Here is a 19,480-nt window from a genome sequence, read left to right as displayed (position 1 = left end):
TAGTCGGAGAGAATACTTTTATTTGGCTCAGACTATGGGAGGAGATATACAATGAGACTAAAGCATTTATTGGCCATTACGTTCATGATGTCATGAAGGACCTGGACCCAACTGCTCAGAGCCCAGTAATAAGTTGAGCTCCTCCCATTCAATCTGCAAAAATGAACTGATGGAAGTTTTTAGGCTGATATAAGTTGATATTGCAATGCAATTTATTTCTCATACTGTTGCTTATGCTTACTACATACCTTAGTAGCCCCAGAAAAACTACTTGGAAGAATTCATGGATTTACCTTTGCAGTCACTTTAATAAAGGCAAGTTAGACAGTTCCAGTGTCTGACATACATGCCTAAGTCATAACACTATCGTACAGATTAATACTCATTTTATCTGTTTGTTAAGAGTTTGTTCCGGAACTCTACTCAACGTTTTTTCTTAAATGTAATTTTTAGCATACTCTAACCGGTAACATTTAATTAACACTGTGCTCATTGAATAGGTAAGAACAATAATTTGGGTCATATGAATGTTACTTGGACTCTAGATAAAGGTTGAAACCTAATGCCCACTGTATAGAAACATTGACAATAAACTTGCAAATGTTGGTAAATATCCAGCTGGAGGCAGTACAGTTGTGTGTGGACTGCTAGCTGGCGGAAGCTGGTTGGGGCCTGTTTCTCCATGATTGTATTGTTGGAAGGAACTGAGGCCCCATCATGTGCAGATGAGTAACGGGCAGCAGCAGCCTCCTGCCCACAGCACAGGAAGTCAGCAGGTCCCCATGGCTCTACTTCCACTTAACCCTTAACTCACCACACAGCATCAGCCCAACCTAAAGCTCCGAGTTCAGTATCCAGGCCCATATCGAACTGGATTTACATACAATCTACTACAGTTACTACAGTTTGCATAGGTATATATTCTCCTTCCAATATGTTTACAAATTAAAAGGGTAGAAAAAGTTCTAAATGTATTTGGTTAGTGATTCAATTTCATATAGACCTCTGCCACGATTCGGGGCTAAATATACTGTAGTCAACAATTCCTAAAGTCAGTTTTTACAAGTTTTATTTAAAATAGCATTTTTGTGCAACAGCATTGTTGGTGCTGTTTTTTTTTCCACTGCAGAGTTCACTTCCTCTGATTGATTTGCAGTGACCCTTCCCTCTAAGAGGAACAAGGAAAATGCCCCCCACAGCATAAGAGCCACCGGACCCCCTCACTGCAGGGGTCAAGCAGGCCTGTGCCAGACATGCAATCGCCTACTCGTCAATCTTGATGTACGCCAGACATGCAATCGCCTACTTCTCAAGAATATAGTGACGGATGACTCATTTGGCCATATCACCTTTTTCCACATTTCTGTAGATGAGTGCCTATGGTTTTTGCACCGCTGAATTCTCAAATGTGCATTCGTCTTTGAAATGAGGGGTTTTATGCACTGCAACACTACTGTAATAACCCTCTCAACGTAGTTGTCGATGGACTGTTCTGGCTGACAGTCTGATCACGTCCTGCATTGACATTCTCAGTCACCTGAGGGAAAGTTGCTCTTCTGCTTTTCCTTACATATCGCACTAATTCACGAAAATCAGTCATCGAATGTGCACTTTCGACCACAATTCCTGACCCTATTTACCGATGTCTTTACCTTAAATGATTTATTCACTTTTCCTATGAAGACACCAGCCAGTTGAGCATTCTTTGTCACTGAAGCTCCTGTCATCCGTGCCCCAATAATATACCCTCTTTCAAAGTCACTTAGATATTTTCTTATTGTCAGCTTGATCCAAAATCAATGTCAACTGGACTGCTCAGCATTTTTATACATGCCAGAGTATGATAGGATGTTAACTGCATAATTGTGTCATGCAGTGCACCTGTATAGAAGCAGATGCATTTGTTATGTTTCTCCACTGATTTATTCAGGTTTTTCTTTAATTTGTCACGCATCTCCCAGTAGTGAATGTCGGATTAACTCTGACCCCTGCTGGCCAAAAAGAGAAACTCACAAAAGAAAGAAAAAATCTGGATACATTTATCATTAACAAAATGTTAAAATGCCCTGGGTTACTAAAATAAATCTTTTTTTTCTCCCTTTTTAAAAAAAAAAATTCAGATACCAATTACAGACCGCGTAATTATGTAGTTATGTGAAATTACAATTAATCATAATTATGGCAACTGGCATGTGAAATTTATTTTCAATTTTCAAATTCAACCCTCATCAATAAACTCTATCACAATATATCCCAATATTTCTCCAAAGAACACAAGAGACGTACATCTTTTCTTTTAATACATCAGAATGCATACGTTCTTAACATTTCCATAATAACTGAACAGATGTCAGGAAGGCAGAATTAACCTGGTTCTTAGAGTAAATCCAGCTCCTCTTCACAAATGTGGCGAGTGAAGAGCAGGGAAGTAAAAACACTGTTCAGATCTTAGAAGTGAAACTAGTGTTGAGCCACACAATTCAGTTGCAACCTTTTGCTTCAATTCTCATTTTAAGGCACTGTTACACATCAATATATTGCATAAACAACTCCTAAGCAGTAAACTAACAATTAGTTAAACTCTTTACAGGTCCTCTCTAGGTAAAACATTTGAAAAGTATTTGGCAGGGGAAATGTGCTCTCTTGTAGGTAAGGCCAACGGTGAAAACATCACTCCCTAACTCAGTCTAAAAAGGGTAGCGTTGTGGGGCAGCTTTTATAAGCTTAGACTTGTTCACAGAAACCCCATTTTCTCAGACATCTTTGAGATAACCATTTTCTCACTGGCACTTATCACTGGACCCCATAAGTTCCACGAGGAAATCGTACACAGGTAAAATGAGGACAATGTCTGAAGCATGCATACCATGCCCACGTCTTTACTAAATTTTAGTTTTGACATCTTGATCTAATGATATGTACTGGAATACTCTTCACCCAGTTTTGTTATCCTCGAGGTTCCTCTGGTGAGAACACACAGAACTGTTCTTATACAATTCTATGGGAGAGAATCATGAAAGGGAGAGACAACTGACAGTTCATATGACCCAAAAACCCAATATCCTCCCTGAAAGGACAAATCAAGACCTCGTGGCACTATCAAAAACAAGCTCTTAGCATTGCATAAAAAGGAAAGTTAAAGTGATCTTCAACTTAAAAATCAATGTTTGAGTGCTCTTTGTACACATTAATAAGGCTGTAAAAAGTAAAAAGATATAAACAGAAGCGACCGACGGTGAAATGTAATCGAAGCACTTGAGCACAACGGCCACGGTCTTGAGTTAGTCAAATACGTTAAAAGGCTGGAACATAAAAGTTGAAAGCCGTTGTAAGCTCTTGAAGGTCTTGAGTGGCTGTGGTCGTTGGCATGGCAGCTTTTGGCCACATGACCACACATCACAAAGGACTGGTGGGGGAGCCGTCCGTAAGACATGGCAGTGTGGAAGACTCCAAAGCACATCATACATAGTTAACCGCTTAACTGTATAAATATGGAAATCACAGCTGGAATACATTTTTGCTTTTTCCATCGAGCCTACATAGAACTCAGTTCAGCAGCTCCAGATAGGTGATAGGCACTTTTCCCTTCTGGCTCCCCCGTTCGCCCATCAACCAATCAGAGTCCATTCCCGGGACACTGGACACCATGATCACCTGCAGGGACGAAAGACAAACGTTCACATTTCCACAAAATACTCAGTTGAGATTGACTCAAACATTCACACCGGATATAATAAGACATTGACTCGGCATCAGTACACATACATGGTTTTTGGCTGACACCTTAAACGAGCACTACTTTAAACTTAATACTAACATTAAACTTTTCATCTTCATAGCAGACACTGTTACGGGTGAGTTGCGAAGTCTATACACTTATGCCCATTTGCACACGTCTTTCTGTCACTGCGGCCCATTCATGCTACCGCATCATATTACATTACATTACATTACAGACATTGAGCAGACGCTCCTAGCATGCGTGCGCACCCCTCAGCTACGCACCTCGTCCGCCAGCAGGGACAGCTCGCTGCTCCCGGCGGCGTCGTAGTCGTACAGCACCCGGGCCTTGCGGCTGCCGCTGGAGTTGCGCAGCTCGCTGAAGCCCGAGGAGGCCCGCCCGGCGACCGGGGCCGGCAGTGAGGCCGACAGGGGGATGCTGGGCACGGAGATGCTGGCCCCCGCGCTGCCGGCCCCCGCGCCGCCGGCCCCCGCGCTGCCCGACGACTGGTTGTTGTTGGAGGAGAAGGTGGAGGGGAAGCTGTGGTGTGAGAAAGGGGGGGGGGGGGCCCCCAGGGGGGGAGGGGGAGGTTAAGCCAAGGACGGTTCTTGCACCTCGAGGCAAGCAGACTTTTTTTTTGCGTGGGGGGAAGCTACACTGCAGCCGACGCGAACCAGACATTCGTCCTTTCATAATGCCAAAAAAATCACATGTACCGACTTTACCTTAATTACAAGGACATATCTATAAATACCACTGCAAAGGTCTCAAAAGGACAGGCTTGACACAAGAGCTCGTGAGTTTGCAAAAATGATCCCATACAAATTCTGTTGTTAGCCAAATGCAAAGCTAAAACCGAACAATTGCCCTGTAGTGCTTAACTTAACCACTAATGCATATCATGATTGCTTTATGAAGGTAACCAACTAACTGGGCTTCTGCCCTTGAATTCAAATAATGTCAATGCAGTCGTTTTTTTGTTGGAATACAAAAAGCACATTCTGAAGATGACACTACCTTCCCAGCTGTTTCTGCAGGTCCACCATGTACTGGTAGCACTGTGCATAGTACGTGGTTTGGGCTTCCACAAAATCGGTCAAGCAGCGCAGGTGGTGTGCCTGAGGAGGAGACAAAACGGGTATTTAGGGAAACAGCGCCCGTTCCCATTTCAAAGCCGGCAGAGTGAAGCGTGGCAGGGCACGTACGTGAGTGCTGCTGACCCCCTCCAGCAGGAGCCTGGTGATCTCTGCCTGCCGGTCAAACTCGCTCTGCGTTATCCTCAGCTCCTGCTCCGCCTGCAGGGACATCGAACACGTTAGCACGTTAGCGCACGGCTCGGGAGGCTGCCGCACTGGGCACGCTCAGAACATGGCAACATCTTTTTTTATTTTAGAAAATAAAATAAATTAAATAAGAGGATACAAGTAAATAAATAGACAAGGCAATGGTCTGTAGCAACACGTTTAGACCATGATCACAGCACACACACTGAGCATGCTCAGGAAACCCTCAATCAGGGAGTGTTCAGAACACTGCCACACTGAGCACTACCACACAGTTGTCTAAACTCTCTCATATTGGGAGTGCTCAGAACACTTCCACACTGAGCACTATCACACAGTTCTCACAACACACTCATACAGGGCAAAAGAAAAAGAACTTTCTAAATGCATAAGAAACACACTTCATCAACAGTTCTGACACAGGGAAAAAGAGTGAGTCAAAAGCAGTCCTTTTTAGGAACACAATGACTGAGAGAAAAATAAGGAAGGAAGTACTGGAAAACAAGGTATATTCACTCACAATACAAAGGAATAATTTTACTTATGAATGAAATCCCATGTTGACTCTGGCTCCTTCAGTGTAACCCTATTTAAAGTAATAATACAACACAATACAACTACGGTGACTATAAAAACATTAATTACGCTCCTCTTGCATCACTGACTCCACCCTATGTTTAAGACATTAACAAGACATAACAGATGCCCAATCTGCCTTTTGTGAAATGTGTGTAGATACATGGTGAGTTACAGCCAGTGGACCTGTGTGCAGTGGTGTTAGGAGTAGGTCTGGCTGTGTGCCAGTGTCACACCCTATGTCACAGGAGAATATGGTGCCTCCCCACTACTGCCAATGCCTGGCTCTACAGCACAGTCAAAAACACCTCTTACCTTTTTCAGCTCCTCCGTCCACATCTGGTAGCATTAAAAAACCGTGACACAGTGATTAGGAAATCGCAGAGGACAGCCAAAATACCCGTTTCCCTCCGTCCACAACAAGCAAAAGTCACCGGACATATTTTCACAGGAACGGGAATAAACGGGGTTGTGTGACAGAAACTGATAAAAATTCAATTCATCTGAAGGCTTTGATCTGGGTGGCATTACAATTGCTGGTCTTCATAATACAGTGACGGTCTAAACATTTTTTTTATGCCTTCAAAATAAACGTGCATTGCATATGGCGATATTTTAAGTGTCTTTGTGCATGGCAAGTGAAGTGAGAAAATGGCATCGATGTCAGTTTAACATTACTTTGGCAATCTTAGCGCAGGCTATTGCGAAAGCTTTCCGTTCTCTGCCTCTACAACGCAATCGCAGGGCTAGCATGCTGTTCTCTGAACTGCAGTGCTAGCGCAGCACGCTTTGATAGATAAAGTAACACGAGAAATATACGTAGTGCAGCTCTTCGGAGCAAACTGCTAAAGCTAGTGCATTGGGTCCTGCTTGGTGTCACACTCACACCCACACCATGCAGATTATGAGATGCTGGACATCAACCACAAAAACAGAACGACCATCATGCTCTGAGGCCCTTCTATGTGTGTGTCTGTGGGCGCGCGTGTCTATTTAAACTACATTCACAAATATACTACAGAACAACACATGACTACGGACAATGACACCAAACACAGTATCATGAACATGCCAGCTCTTGCTGTCTGCAAAGGCTGAACTTCAATCAGTATTAAACCCAAAGCAATAGAACTGTGTATTTGTTTGCGGACATGGCTCCCATTTTAAAAATAACTTTTTTGGTTATAGCTGAAAGCCAGAACATGGTGCTGAAAAAGGAGATTGAAAGAGCGACAGAGAGAAAAAAAAGCACCGGAAATGAATGTGTCTTTCTGTTAGCCCTATGTTGAGGAACCCATCATTCTTACAAAGCAACTCTTACGTTAGTTATTTTTTTCCCCAGCTTGCTAGGCATAGGTCAAGAACAGTCTTACAGCTATGCGAACGTCTAACCTATTAGCACATTGAGGACATGAGTCTCAGTATTGGTACTTATATTGAAAGCCACACAAAGCATAAAGCAGTTTTACAATGGATGTCAATTAAGTAGAAATAGCAAAAGCAAAGTGAAAGCAATAAAAAAAAGAATATGGTGTACATGACTGAGAAGAAAGTTCTACAGGCCTGGAGAACTAGGTGACTCTGTGATCACCTATAAAGGTGGTCTATAAAGCATGGCATAGAGGGATGCCTACTGGGAGGCTCATGCTGTTACGGCACTGCTCTAGTGCACGCCATCCAATTCAGACCGGGCCACTGGCAACCGTTGCTGGCAGCAATATAGGGCAACGTGCAGTTGGATCTAGCATAGCATATGGATGGGAGGGTTTCAGTCAGCTGGGGTGACCGTATCCAATCATGAACCAGTGACCCCTGGTGGTCGATCAGGCATCCGCAAGTCCACCTGTTAAACAGCACAGGTAGTGACTCATGTCTGCTAGCCCCCACGCAAAACACTCCCCAATCGCTAGCAGAGGCTAAAGGAATGAGAAATGATACACTTACAGTGAGCACCATAATTCATTGGACAGTGACACATTTTTTGTTATTTTGGTTCTGTACTCTAGCACTTTGAGTTTGAAAGGATACAATGACAATGAGGTTGAAGTGCAGACTGTCAGCTTTAATTTGAGGGTGTTTTCATACATATCGGATGAACCACTTAAAAATTATAGAACCTATAGAAACAAAAACAAAGGAATGGCAGAAAGGGAAACCAATGCCACAGCCCTGTGAGTCACAGACTGCCGATAAGGGTGACAGCGAGAGAAAGCAGGGGAGACTCTGATCGAAAGGCCACAAACCTTCAGCCATTTCACATGCAGGAAGTTGAGCATGTAAGAGAAATGTACCGCATAGTCAACGTCTCCTGGCGGAGGAGAGCTGTTTAGTTGCTGGAGGGTTAAGAGACAGAAAGAAAAAGAAGAAGAGAGAGACACAGAGGCAGGATCGGAAACAAAAATATCTGCGACAGTGCAGGCAAACGATTTGGTGCAGATTAGCTGGACAAGAGCTGTGTGCGTACGTGTGTGGTGTTCATAAAGCATACCATAAATCAGAAACGGATGAGGCACATTTCCTCTTCAGAAAATGAATGCATGCTTTCACTCTGTATTCCAGCACCGATGTGTCATGTGACTGGGTTACGACTGCTCTTGTGTAACACAGCATTAGTGTTTATTGACCTTAAATGACCTAAACAGTGGAACTAAAAGTGAAACTTACTCGTAACAGGTAGGTGAACAACACAACCTGCTGATGAATCATCACCTACTGTGCTAAAGAGCCAGAGATTTAAAGGCATACTTTGCAGAATTTTTAGCCTTGCTGTAGTCCTGTTTTAACAATCAAAGAAGTCACCACCTCCATCCTGAACCCCGCCCACCCACCTCCATTTTAATATTGTATATCTGCTTTATACCATTTTTATTTTTTTATGTTTTGTGATAGCTGTCACCATCGCAATTACAAGGTTGACTGGTTTTTGAACAAGACCTGTCAGCTTGTCATTTCACATCACTGTACTTCTGCTTCTTTTCCTCCACGATTGCAGTAGCTAGCTACAAATGCTCCACTGAAAATGTATGCAAGACAGAGATTACCAGTGCATCATAGATATGACTGAGCATAGTTAATTTATAATATCTTCAAGGTAAAAATTCTAGATAGTATGCCTTTAAGGTACCACAGCAAAATCAATGGCTGCAGTGAGCATCTACATGTCTTTGTGAGTTACAGCCTTACTTTCAGGTTACCATATATGGCATAATGACTTATGACCTACGAAATGGACCCTCCGATAAGGGGGTTTTGTCTAAGAAGCGTCTCATTGGATACAATTGGAACACCAAAGTCTGAGCTGTGCTGCCAAGCGCTTGCTTTGCGATTCCAAGTCTAGTGACGGTGTGCATTATAGATGACTGACAATGACTCCGAAGAAACATTCCAAGGTAAACCAGTGATTGTACTGCACTCTGTGAGAGCAGTTTTCTTGTTGGCTGTACCGCAACAGCGGGGCCAGCCCTACAAACGCGAACGTCTGTCACTGAGTGATGAAGTTACACCATTGGTCGGCCGAGTTATGCAGTTACTCCACTGGTCGGCCGGTCCAGCCATATACTAGGTTTTGACCTGGTCTTGTTTTAATGAGTATTTTACCTAATTCATATTTATGGAATAAGCATTAGTTAATATTAGGGATATTAAGTTAGCTCATTAATGGTTATCAGATATCACCTTTAAATTTCCCATCCTGGTTGTATTTCTAAGTAGCTAGGCAGCAAAGCAACATCAGTTAGCAAGCTTAACTTCAGCGAACTAATGTTAGCTATCTTGGTATATTAAGTTCTGAACTGATATTGACTGTAATTGGTGAAACTCAGTAAGAGTTGTTAATTAACAATCATCAGATCAATAGACTGAATAAAAAACCTAAGGCAAACACTGCCATCTCATTCGTCAAAAGAAGGGAACAGAAAAGGGTGCCTACCACTTCCTAGCTATGGATATTAGTAATATTTTTTTGTGTTTTGGCAAGTAAGCACTACTCCCAGTGCGTGTGTGCGTGCATGAGTGAGTGCTCACGCATGTGTGTGTGTGTGTTCGTGTGAGTGTTTGTGTGCGTGTGTATGTGTGCGCGTGTGTGTGCGCGTGCACATGTGTGTGTCTGCGTGCATGCGCGTGTGTGTTGAAAATACCCACCGCAGCCCTGGCATCAGCCACCCTGGCTTTCTTCAGCCTGGTCTTGGCAGCATCCAGGTCCAGACGCTTGTTCTGCAAGAGCTTCCGTTCTTTCTGGAGGCAAATGTGGGAAAAACATACGAATCAATGCAAACTGAGAGCTTTGAGTAGCATGAGAGTTTAAATGACCGGGGAACTGTTTTTATTCTTATCTCAACTGCTCCTGCAAGAATCAAAATATTAGAATGCATAACAGGATACGGAAGAGGTCAGATTGTACATTGTCCTAGATAAGGGGTTTTTCGAAGTAGATATGCAATAAGCTGGTGTATGCAATGACCTCTGAGAACAGAGCTTGGCAGAGGTAATTACAGCATAAATCCTACGTAACATTCTCATGTGCAACCTTTAAGGACAACACAAACGTTGGAATATTAAGAAAGCAGACTTCTTTAACATGGTCTCATGAAAACAATGATGATCTGACCCTTCAAGTCCTTGTATTTTTGTTCAGCTTGCAATAACAGTAATCATGCTGCATCTTCACACATTTTTCTGAGAATTCCGCAATGACTACATGCATAATATGAGAATAAAGAACATAAGCTACAAGTATTCTGCTTGCAAAACCACGAGTATTTAAAAAAAAAATATATATATATGCATATCTACTGCATGTCAGCTATAGCTAGGTAACCAAATTATGGAAAGGAAAAGTTCTTTGCATCTTTCTAAAATTATACAAACAGGAATGGTAGCTCTCAGACTATCCAGCAGCTAACTCCGGTATAATAATGAAGATGTGACTGAAATGGGAAATCATAATTACTGAGACATTAAAACATAAAAAACAAAGGAGAAAAAACATTTGCTGTCAAGTGACTATTATTTAAAATGAATAAACTGCATGAGGCAGTCACTTAACGTTTTTAAAAAGCAAAGGAGGGAATTAGGTCATAACTAGAAGACTATATAGTGATTTACAATCTTATATATCTCAGTCCATTAGTGTCGAACCATACCCAGAATGTACGCTTCAGCAGCTTTGAGAGAAAGGCCAATGGGAAATAATGACAGGGTTTTAATGTAATATTTGGAGATTTATGTGACCTTTGGGATACATTGAGCATCTTTGCATAGAACCAAACAAAAATGTTTTGATAAGAGGTATGGGAATTTTGACAAGGCTCCTCTGTATATTAATGGACCAAGTAGACATGCTATGGAAAACAAGTTTTACACAAACAGGTATACACTAAAGATCAGGTAACTTAAAAGATAACAGCTTTCATCCAAGGTCGGCAGAAGCAGAAAGGGATTGTGGGTAATGGATCATGTAAACAGTGGGTCTGGTTTAAGGAAACAGGGCTTATTAAATATTTCATTGATAATGTACTGCCATTAATAATAAGTACTGCCATAAAAAGGGAATATTTATTTGTTGAAATTCAGCAGAATATAGTGTGCTTTCAAAAGACCATGTACTGTAGTGGCAATTTTAATATTTTATCTGCAATTAAGAAAGTATCACAGTGCATTAGTTGGAGAATATTTGTGCGCCAGAAGAGAGATGACTTACCAAAATAGTTTTGAAGTCCCCTTCCAGAAAGTTCCGGAAAGGTGTGAGAAAATTTATAGCTGAGCTCTGAATTAACTCTCGCTCTGCACCTCCAATCTGTTTCTCCGTCTCCCCACATTTTATAAGCGCATTTCCTGCAAAGAAAAGTGCTCGAGATCACCATGGTTTCCGTCATCACCACTGCAAATTATTTGAGTCTTCCAAAGGTTTTTTTCTTAAAACAACCTTGCCTGTTTACACACTGCATGGACTTGTATAATGAATGCGTGTGCAAACTGAAAAAATTCAGAAGACAAAAAAATGAAATATATACAGGGAGTGTGGAAGGCAGTGCAGCAATGAAATCCTGTGACAGGCATGCCCACCCTCGGGCTGTATAGCAGACCGACGAGACGCTCACCATAGGCGGTTCCAGGCCCAAACTCGTTCCCCGAGTCGATCATGGACTGGCCCAGCAGCTCATGGTTATTCATTCGTGTTGGAGCTTTTTTCTCCAGCTTCTCGTACAAAAATTCCTCTATTCTGACATCTGGAAATTGAAATGGGGTAAACTCGATTACGACAGAAGTGGAGTCATAAGACATCTGCCATGCCAATCTACAATGCGACTCATCCCATACAAGACAGCAGCAAGATAACTCAATGGGCATAGATACAAACCTCAGATCTCCGCTTCAACTTGGTGAACGTTCCAAGACCTCTTTTTGTTTTGTTGATTCTGTCCTAACTGATAATACTGACTTATAATTTACCCAAAAATGTAACATATGCTAAATAAGAAGACCAAGGGAATACACTGTAACTAGATATAACACGGCAGCATGTAGGCTATTTAATGAAGAATTTAATGATAGGTATCTTGCTGAAGGGTACGATAAATCCCGAATATCAACCTTATGGTTAACAGACCAAGCGTCTTAATTATTTTGGCACAGGGAAACATTAAGAAAGGTCTTAAAGCAGCAGGATATCTCAATTTGAATTTATACATTAAAATACAGCTGATTCCTCAATGATTTTATGAGCATAATTATAGAAAGTAATTTTGGAACTGCAATGCAGGACCACATTACTACTGTACTTTAGATTAAACGTACAAGAATAAAGAGCAACTTTAGAGAAAAACTATAACCATACGGTGACCATACATACGCATAACCCCCAACATAAGCATGGTTGTAAAATACCAATAGGCTAATTCACAGTTTATAGGAACTGACCAGTGACAATGACTGGCTTTTGCATATTCTATTAGGTTATCTCTGACATGGAGGTGAGTTTACGGTGAGGATGCTGGCGGGTGAGAGGGTGTGTGCGGGTGTGAGTGTGTGGGAGTGTGAGTGGGTGAGTGTGTGAGCGCAACCTCACTTGTGAGGCTCTAGATGCGAGCATGTGTGTGACGTCGCAAGGCTTGTTGCACTTTTCTGCCCTCAGGCTGCGGGTCACCGCAAACAAGCAGAACTCACACGCGTTATTCAAAAAATAGAAAAGGGGGACTGATCAAAATGGCCCCTGCTAATGTTTCTCAGTTCGGCAAATGTGGCAAGTTTTCTCTTAATTCTCAGAAAATGGTTTCTCGCACAGGGATTAACAGCGCAATGTTATTTTCCGACGCTTGACACTGAAGTGGGTTTTCAACTACAGGTTTGTGTGTGTGTATCTGTGCTTTTTTTATTTATTCCTCTTTTTTTTTTTTTTTTAGCAACTTAGCAAAAAAAAAAAAAGGAAAGAAGAAAAACAGTTAATAGCAACCCTGGTTCACACACCTAGCCTAATTTTTATTTAGCCTGTTCTTTATTAAAGTCTTTCTAACAATATGAAAGTCTTTCCTTCCCAGCCTCTGTGCTTAATCAGGTTATTCTAACTTTTCCCCCCATTAGGCATGAAAGCAAATACAATCACATTCAATTTGATACACAAAAGAAAAACGATGGAAATCAGATTTTATCTACCAAGTCTGCAGGTGGTCTGATTCCTGGCAACTGCGCCAAGTGAATCACATACGATGATATCACACATACGGGTCAACGGCATTTCAGGAGTGACTGGCTTGCACTGAGGTGTGCAACAACTTGCAATGAGATCCAGGTGCCTATGTCCATGCACTTTATCACACTGACAGTTTTATTCAATTCAGCTTTTTAGTTCAGCAGTTCAAATGTATTGAAGAAACCATAAAATCAGAGAATCTTTAAAAGGCTCCGCCACTACACTATTCCAGGTGTTCCAGACTATTCTACACAAGGCTGTTGCATTATCTGTGGCAACTGACCCTCATACGGTACTGGAAAAGGCCATAATATAAAACCGGGGGAAGCCCCATTTCCACAGCCATGATGTACAGGTGTGGGACACTGACTCAAGTCTTAATAGCAGCCATGAAAGGCTGCTATTAATAGAAAGGCCATGAAAGCTGCCTGTCGTGGTTCTACATCCCAGGCCAACCACCCTATGGCCGCAAAACATGATTCTAACATGACTACTCATGGCACTGGCCGACATAGCCTATCTGGCACGTTTCTGCAAAATGTCTGGATGTGTGTGAAACCTTATTCGCTGCTCAAGCTTCACACCTCTGAATATGGACAGCAAGAGCACTTTCCATGTGTTAATAAATTTGGCACATTTGGCAGCCATATCAAAGAGCACGTCTCCATGTGAGTGACACTGGTTTCGTTACCATTTACCCACTGGCAACACACAAATGAAGGAGTTTAACCACTGTTTAAGTGTAATTGCATAGGTTCTCATTCAAATAATATTTGCCAGTAAATATAATAGTGTATTTAGGGCTCAGTGTGCTATACAGTACTTGGCAAATTTAGAAAACAAACAAAACTACTGAGGCCCAAGCTGCTCAGATTGAAAGCTATCTCTAATTTAATCCTCATCACTGTTTAAGAATTAGTATTTAACTTGTTTACTTTTAATGCACCGTAATGTACCTACAATACTTGACAGCATGTGAGGAGCAGTTATCTAAAAAATAATACCATGTTGTCAAAATGCCTGCAGGCTTCTTATTTTTAAGTAATCTCACGTAGCGTAGCCTTAGTACACTTGTTATTGTGCAGGGTATTTTATGACTGCCAGGTTGACAGAGTCAGGGACGGGGCTGTGGTAATTACTGGTGTGTGCTTAGTGTCCCGACTACAGATTTCAGACTGCTGACAGACAACAGCAAGAAAGAAGTGGACGACAACAATAAGCTCAACAATCCAGAAACAGAATGCCATTAGGCTATTTATCGGTTTGTACAGGGAAGGGCATTAATTGACAACAGACATTTACATTTCAGTCAGTTGTGGGGAAAAAAAAAAATGCCATAATTATATTCTGACCGTTCTGAAACACCAATGATGTCTTCACATTGTGTTGAAATTGTATTGCAGTTTTTCTGTTCTGCAATGCTCTTCTGAAATAGGAAAAGCTCTATTGCAGCTCTACTGAATACAACTCGATTGCTGCGGGCACTTAGAAATTATAATTATGTCTCAAAAACAAAATGGTTATGTTCCTCCACAAACATCTGCTTGCAAACATTTACTAAGTGGTCTTGAGTACTGAAGGCAGTAATCTACAAGCAGCGCGCTGAAGAGGAGTTCAAAAGGAGAGCACCAGAAACGGCTGCGTTGAGGTGTGGTGTCTGGCACCGCTAGTTACTCCCAGCATGTTGTGTGAAACTTGTTATCAGAGTGCTGCAGTAAACAATGCCTTAAAGCTGCCTGAGCATTTGGGTGGGGCGCACACTGTGGCTAAGACAGCAAAGATGTTCGCAAAGGCATGAGGGACTCTGCTGCATTAAAAAAAACCCCATCGGCTGGCTACGCAGTTAACCCCCCAGCATTAAAGACATATATTTGTTAAGTGTATGATTTCGATTGGCCTAGATAGTTGTTGTGCGCGATTAAGGATATGTTAGATATTTTGAAAAGTTTCTGGCAAATTGCTGGCTTTATGGCAGGTATTTGAAAGCCAGAAAACACACTTCAAATAACTGCAAAGCAGCTTGTATTGTTTATGTCAGAATGTCACGTTTTTACGTGAAGCCAAGATGCTTCTACTCCCATTAGTGACTTCCTGCAGACCTAAATAAGTACTCCAGGCTAGGGTTCAAGCATAACATTTGCCTGGGGCAAGTAAAATGAGGTGTTGAACAAATCTGACAATGCAGCCACTTGCCCAAATGGTACAGCAGACTCTTGACCAATATGCCATGAAGTCGAAAAAAAGTGTTTCTAGTCTTGTAACTTAAAATCTTTTTTTAAAGCTGAAAATATAAGCTTGTTTAAAGTTGCTTTTTGTGAAATTGAAATTGAAAGTGAAATTTTCTTACCTAACTGGCAAATTTTTAAATGAGTAAAAGTCTCACCACATCTTTTTATCTTACTTAGCAAAGAATCAATAGAAATAAGATTTTAAATCTAAATATGACTAACATATTTTGTTAAGATTTACTTATTTTTTTGTTTTTTTTCCAACGTACAGAGGAAAATTAGCCCTACAGCTAGACTAATTCTGGTACATTTACATGGATGGGAAAACTATGACCAATATGCATTGTCCCTGTTAAATAAACTGCAAAAGTAAAGTTACTGAACACAAAAAAGATTAATAAAAATACAACCTTCTGTGTCGCCATCACTATCATATGGAACATCATATGGACACAAGTGAACGGCAAATAACAGGCAGGCTTTAGGCCAAAATTTAGCTTAGGTGAAAGGTGCATTCCAGTACTAAATGTCTCTTTACAATATCCCAAAATAAAGCATGGAGATATTTCCAGTGACAAATTCCACTGAGCTTCAGCTAAACATACGTACGTGGGATGGAAGTGCCAAACTGCTACACGTTCAACCCTGTGGTGTCCAACATAATTACTTTTCATGTGACTAGAAGTCAGACACAAAGCTATCGTTAGAGACCACTCGATGAGGTGTGAAAGGGTCCCAGATCTTTTCTACGCTACCTCCGAGTGTAGTATGGAAAGCTTGTCTCGTGAAATGCACATCTGATGTTTCACTTTCGACTGCAAGATATATGTGCCCTTTGTTAAATCTAGACTCCACAATGGACATTCTGAACAGCCTAGTTGCGGGCTTTCTGTAAATTAATTGGCCTGCGCTTCCAGCATTCTTAGCTCCTGTATTAAGGCTGGGTTGCAAGTGTCATGGCTAAGTTTGACTGACACATACTACATCAAACACTGAAGCAGTCAAAGTACTCTTGGTTGTACACACCAGGAGAAAGCGTGCTGCGGATTGGCTGCAGACCTGGTGCAGCAGAACTATACTACCTTTCTGCCTTACATGGACAGAGTGGGGTGACTTGACAACACACAACAGCAACATTTATCAAATAGTGTACAAGTGAATGCACGTAGTCACAGTTTTTGTTGAGCTGTAAGTATAGAAGACTACCCAGCTAACACAAAATGCTCTCAAAATGTTAATGGAATGTTTTGCGGGTCTTTGCAGTGATCATGCCTTCAATTTGTCAAATTTATATTCATTGTTTTCTTCTGAATTGCATCATTCTTCAGAAACAGAAAAAATGACACCATAATGTTACCTCATCCTCACTGTTTGTGCAGCCAGGAGGGGCACACATACTGGGTAAATTCTGCATGCTTGCAATGCAAATGGAGACTTCACAGGAAAATGAAATGACGAAAACGAAACAAAAACTATAGCTCTATAGCTCTAGGGGTAACACAACAAGCCTAGCTAACTAGCCAGACAACTAGGTAGCACCACCAGGATATTGAATGCAATAATCGGTTAAGCTACACGGCATGCACAATATCCTGGTCATAAAGGAAAACTTTAGTGCAGGGGTGTTCAGTCTCATCCGAAAAGGGCCAACACGGGTGAAGGTTTTTGTTTTAGCCCAGCACAATGACACCTGATTAGTGCTCTGCTAAAACAAAAACCTGCATCCAGATTGGCCCTTTTAAGATAAGATTGGACACCCCTGCTGTAGATCTACAGATACAGTTATCACATATAAGTATGTAGTAAACAAAGGTCATTGCCTTTTCAAACATGAGTAACATATGCAATTTTGAGACAGGAACCAAATGAGAGATATTCATTAACTGGCCATTATTGGTCTCATGTCAACGTATGGAGATACACCCACTGTCTAAATGTTTTCCTTTTTACAACAAAAGTTGTCTTGAATTAGCAAAACTCTTGAGAAAGGCTTTTTATAATAATTATATGATAACATATTCAAGCGCAGTTTAATTCAAAATAAATGTGAAATACTAGCAACAGAAGATCGCATAAAAGCCATTTTTTGCAGGTCAAATTATAATTTCAAGTAAAAAAAACGCTTCTTACTTGGGTTAGGCTGTAGTAATACTTCAGTCTGTTTCATTATTTTTTCTGTCCAATGTTTGGTGCATTCTGCTCTGCCAAGAAGATTCTCCAAATGGGCATCCAACTCTGTCTTTTCAGCTTGCCCCAGCTTTTCTTCTGTGAACTAATTAAAGAAACATATTCAATACATATTCATGATCACGCATTGGTATTCACTATTGTTGATGTGCAATGACTATTATAATATTCGCATTTTAAAGAGGTATCCAACTTTGTTTTAAATTTAGCTAACTTAGATATCGAGCTCTATGAAATACAACCATAATGTTAGCAGGGTAAATACCTAGATCGCACTTCAGCAGATCTAGACCAAAAAACGTATAAGCTATTATATACATATCAGCAACAACACGTATGTAGTCGCTATGTAACTGTCGTTACCGTTAATTATACGGTTTACAAACGCGAAGGTGGCGCAAACTGTTGTTAGATGAGAAACACAGATCGTGAATTGACATTTTTGCTAGCTATATTCATAGCCGGTGTTAGATTAATTAGCCAACATTTGGACATTTCCATTTGATGAATTAAAATATTTTGAAAATTAATATATGAATAGCTATGACTGTATGAGCTCGTGAACACCAAAGTGGTAGCCTGCTGTCCTGGCCTGAACAGCGTTAGCAATAATGCATCAAATCACAAACATTTCCGCAGTTGTAGTGTACAACTTGTAGCTAGCTCGGTAGCTAACTAACTAAAGTTAGCTAGCCAAACTAGCTTACGGCTTAGCAACTCAATCACAGGCTAGCGACAAAGTGAAACCGGATGCCTTTAGACTACTTTTCGTTACTTCGAATGGGGACATTATTGGTTCAGAAAGTACCATTTAATAATGGGTCTATATAAATCCACATTTTTATCATCAATTTAAGTTTATAGGTTCAACAAAGCACTAAAACCAACGCCCAAAGGCCCGCTTCCTCTAACCAGCACAATCCCGTGACAGTACTTTCCAGGTCTCTAGTTAGCCTAGCTAGTTAGCCAAGCAGGCCTAATAGAGCAGCACAGGAGGGCAAATTATAAACATGTATGCAAATCACAAACATAATCTGAAATGACAAAGATTATCGCTCAATAGCAGTTAATTTCATGAATAACTTGGGCGAATAAACGCATGATACATAGTTACTTACCTGTACTGCACGACTAAGGAAAGTACCGGCGTCTGCTGCAAATCTTTTGACGTTGAAATCCATAGCTAACTTGGCTAACGTTAGCTTACTATTTCCTTAAAAATAACAGAATAACAAGCTAGTTAGCTAGTTATCCATACAGCAAAGGCGGATACGTCGGAATTAAACGATAAGTAGCTTGCAATGTGTCACCGATTTTTGTCAATTGGTTGACCAATTGATAACATGGGAGTGTACAGTAAGAGCTCCTAGGTTTTCGTCGAGAGGAAGAGCTCAGCCCTGGGCAGCATGAGTTCACACAAGTGCGTGAATTACGGTTTATGGGAAGTGCGTATTTTCGAGCTAATCCTCTGCCACGAAAGCAGTTGGTAGGCTGCTGTTGTGTACTGCCTGGCCGATTCAATACTTTTCTAATTTGTACACCCATTCGAATACAGTTTATCAATTCGATAGAGGATTACATATCCTTAACATATGCCTAAAAAGTTAAATCAATCAGGTACATTATTCAGGTGAAGGATTTACGAATAAAATGACTAAAAAAAGAAGAGAAATATTGTTACAAGACAGTCACACTGTTTGGGATATAATGGATTGATCTGTTGAGAAATATACGGCAAAAGGCGCAGGATTTTGGCACAAGCACATAGAAAGAGGAAACTGACAGATCTACTGTACAG

At 41.0% G+C, this 19,480-nt stretch overlaps 1 protein-coding gene across 4 annotated transcripts; it reads right to left on the bottom strand.

Annotated features, from left to right (window-relative positions):
* Positions 1-2,189: 2,189 nt before the first annotated feature.
* Positions 2,190-19,136, bottom strand: sh3glb1a (SH3-domain GRB2-like endophilin B1a). 4 transcript variants are annotated; one of them, XM_035414314.1, is made up of 11 exons: positions 18,801-19,136; positions 17,626-17,767; positions 11,679-11,807; positions 11,279-11,412; positions 9,721-9,813; positions 7,824-7,913; positions 5,896-5,919; positions 4,927-5,016; positions 4,739-4,839; positions 4,006-4,261; positions 2,190-3,654 (listed from the first exon to the last, which is right to left on the bottom strand). In XM_035414314.1, the coding sequence occupies exons 1-11, from the start codon at positions 18,861-18,863 to the stop codon at positions 3,547-3,549; spliced, it is 1,230 nt and encodes a 409-aa protein (XP_035270205.1). In that variant the 5' UTR covers positions 18,864-19,136; the 3' UTR covers positions 2,190-3,546. The 4 variants fall into 4 exon arrangements, with proteins under 4 accessions (XP_035270205.1, XP_035270206.1, XP_035270207.1 ...); XM_035414315.1 differs by having other exon boundaries at positions 7,872-7,913; positions 18,801-19,135; XM_035414316.1 differs by lacking the exon at positions 7,824-7,913 and having other exon boundaries at positions 18,801-19,133.
* Between the last annotated feature and the right edge of the window lie 344 nt (positions 19,137-19,480).

The sequence above is a fragment of the Anguilla anguilla genome, chromosome 4, assembly GCF_013347855.1.
Source record: "Anguilla anguilla isolate fAngAng1 chromosome 4, fAngAng1.pri, whole genome shotgun sequence".
Lineage (NCBI taxonomy): Eukaryota > Metazoa > Chordata > Actinopteri > Anguilliformes > Anguillidae > Anguilla > Anguilla anguilla.
This window is presented reverse-complemented; position numbering and strand designations above follow the sequence as displayed.

Coding starts and splice junctions, on each gene's coding strand:
- sh3glb1a (XM_035414314.1), bottom strand. CDS start 18,863: ATGGATTTCAACGTCAAAAGATTTGCAGCAGACGCCGGTACTTTCCTT. Junction 7,914..9,720: donor TGGCTGATGCCAGGGCTGCG/GTGGGTATTTTC, acceptor TTAACCCTCCAG/CAACTAAACAGCTCTCCTCC. Junction 3,655..4,005: donor TGTCCCTGCTGGCGGACGAG/GTGCGTAGCTGA, acceptor TCGTCCCTGCAG/GTGATCATGGTGTCCAGTGT.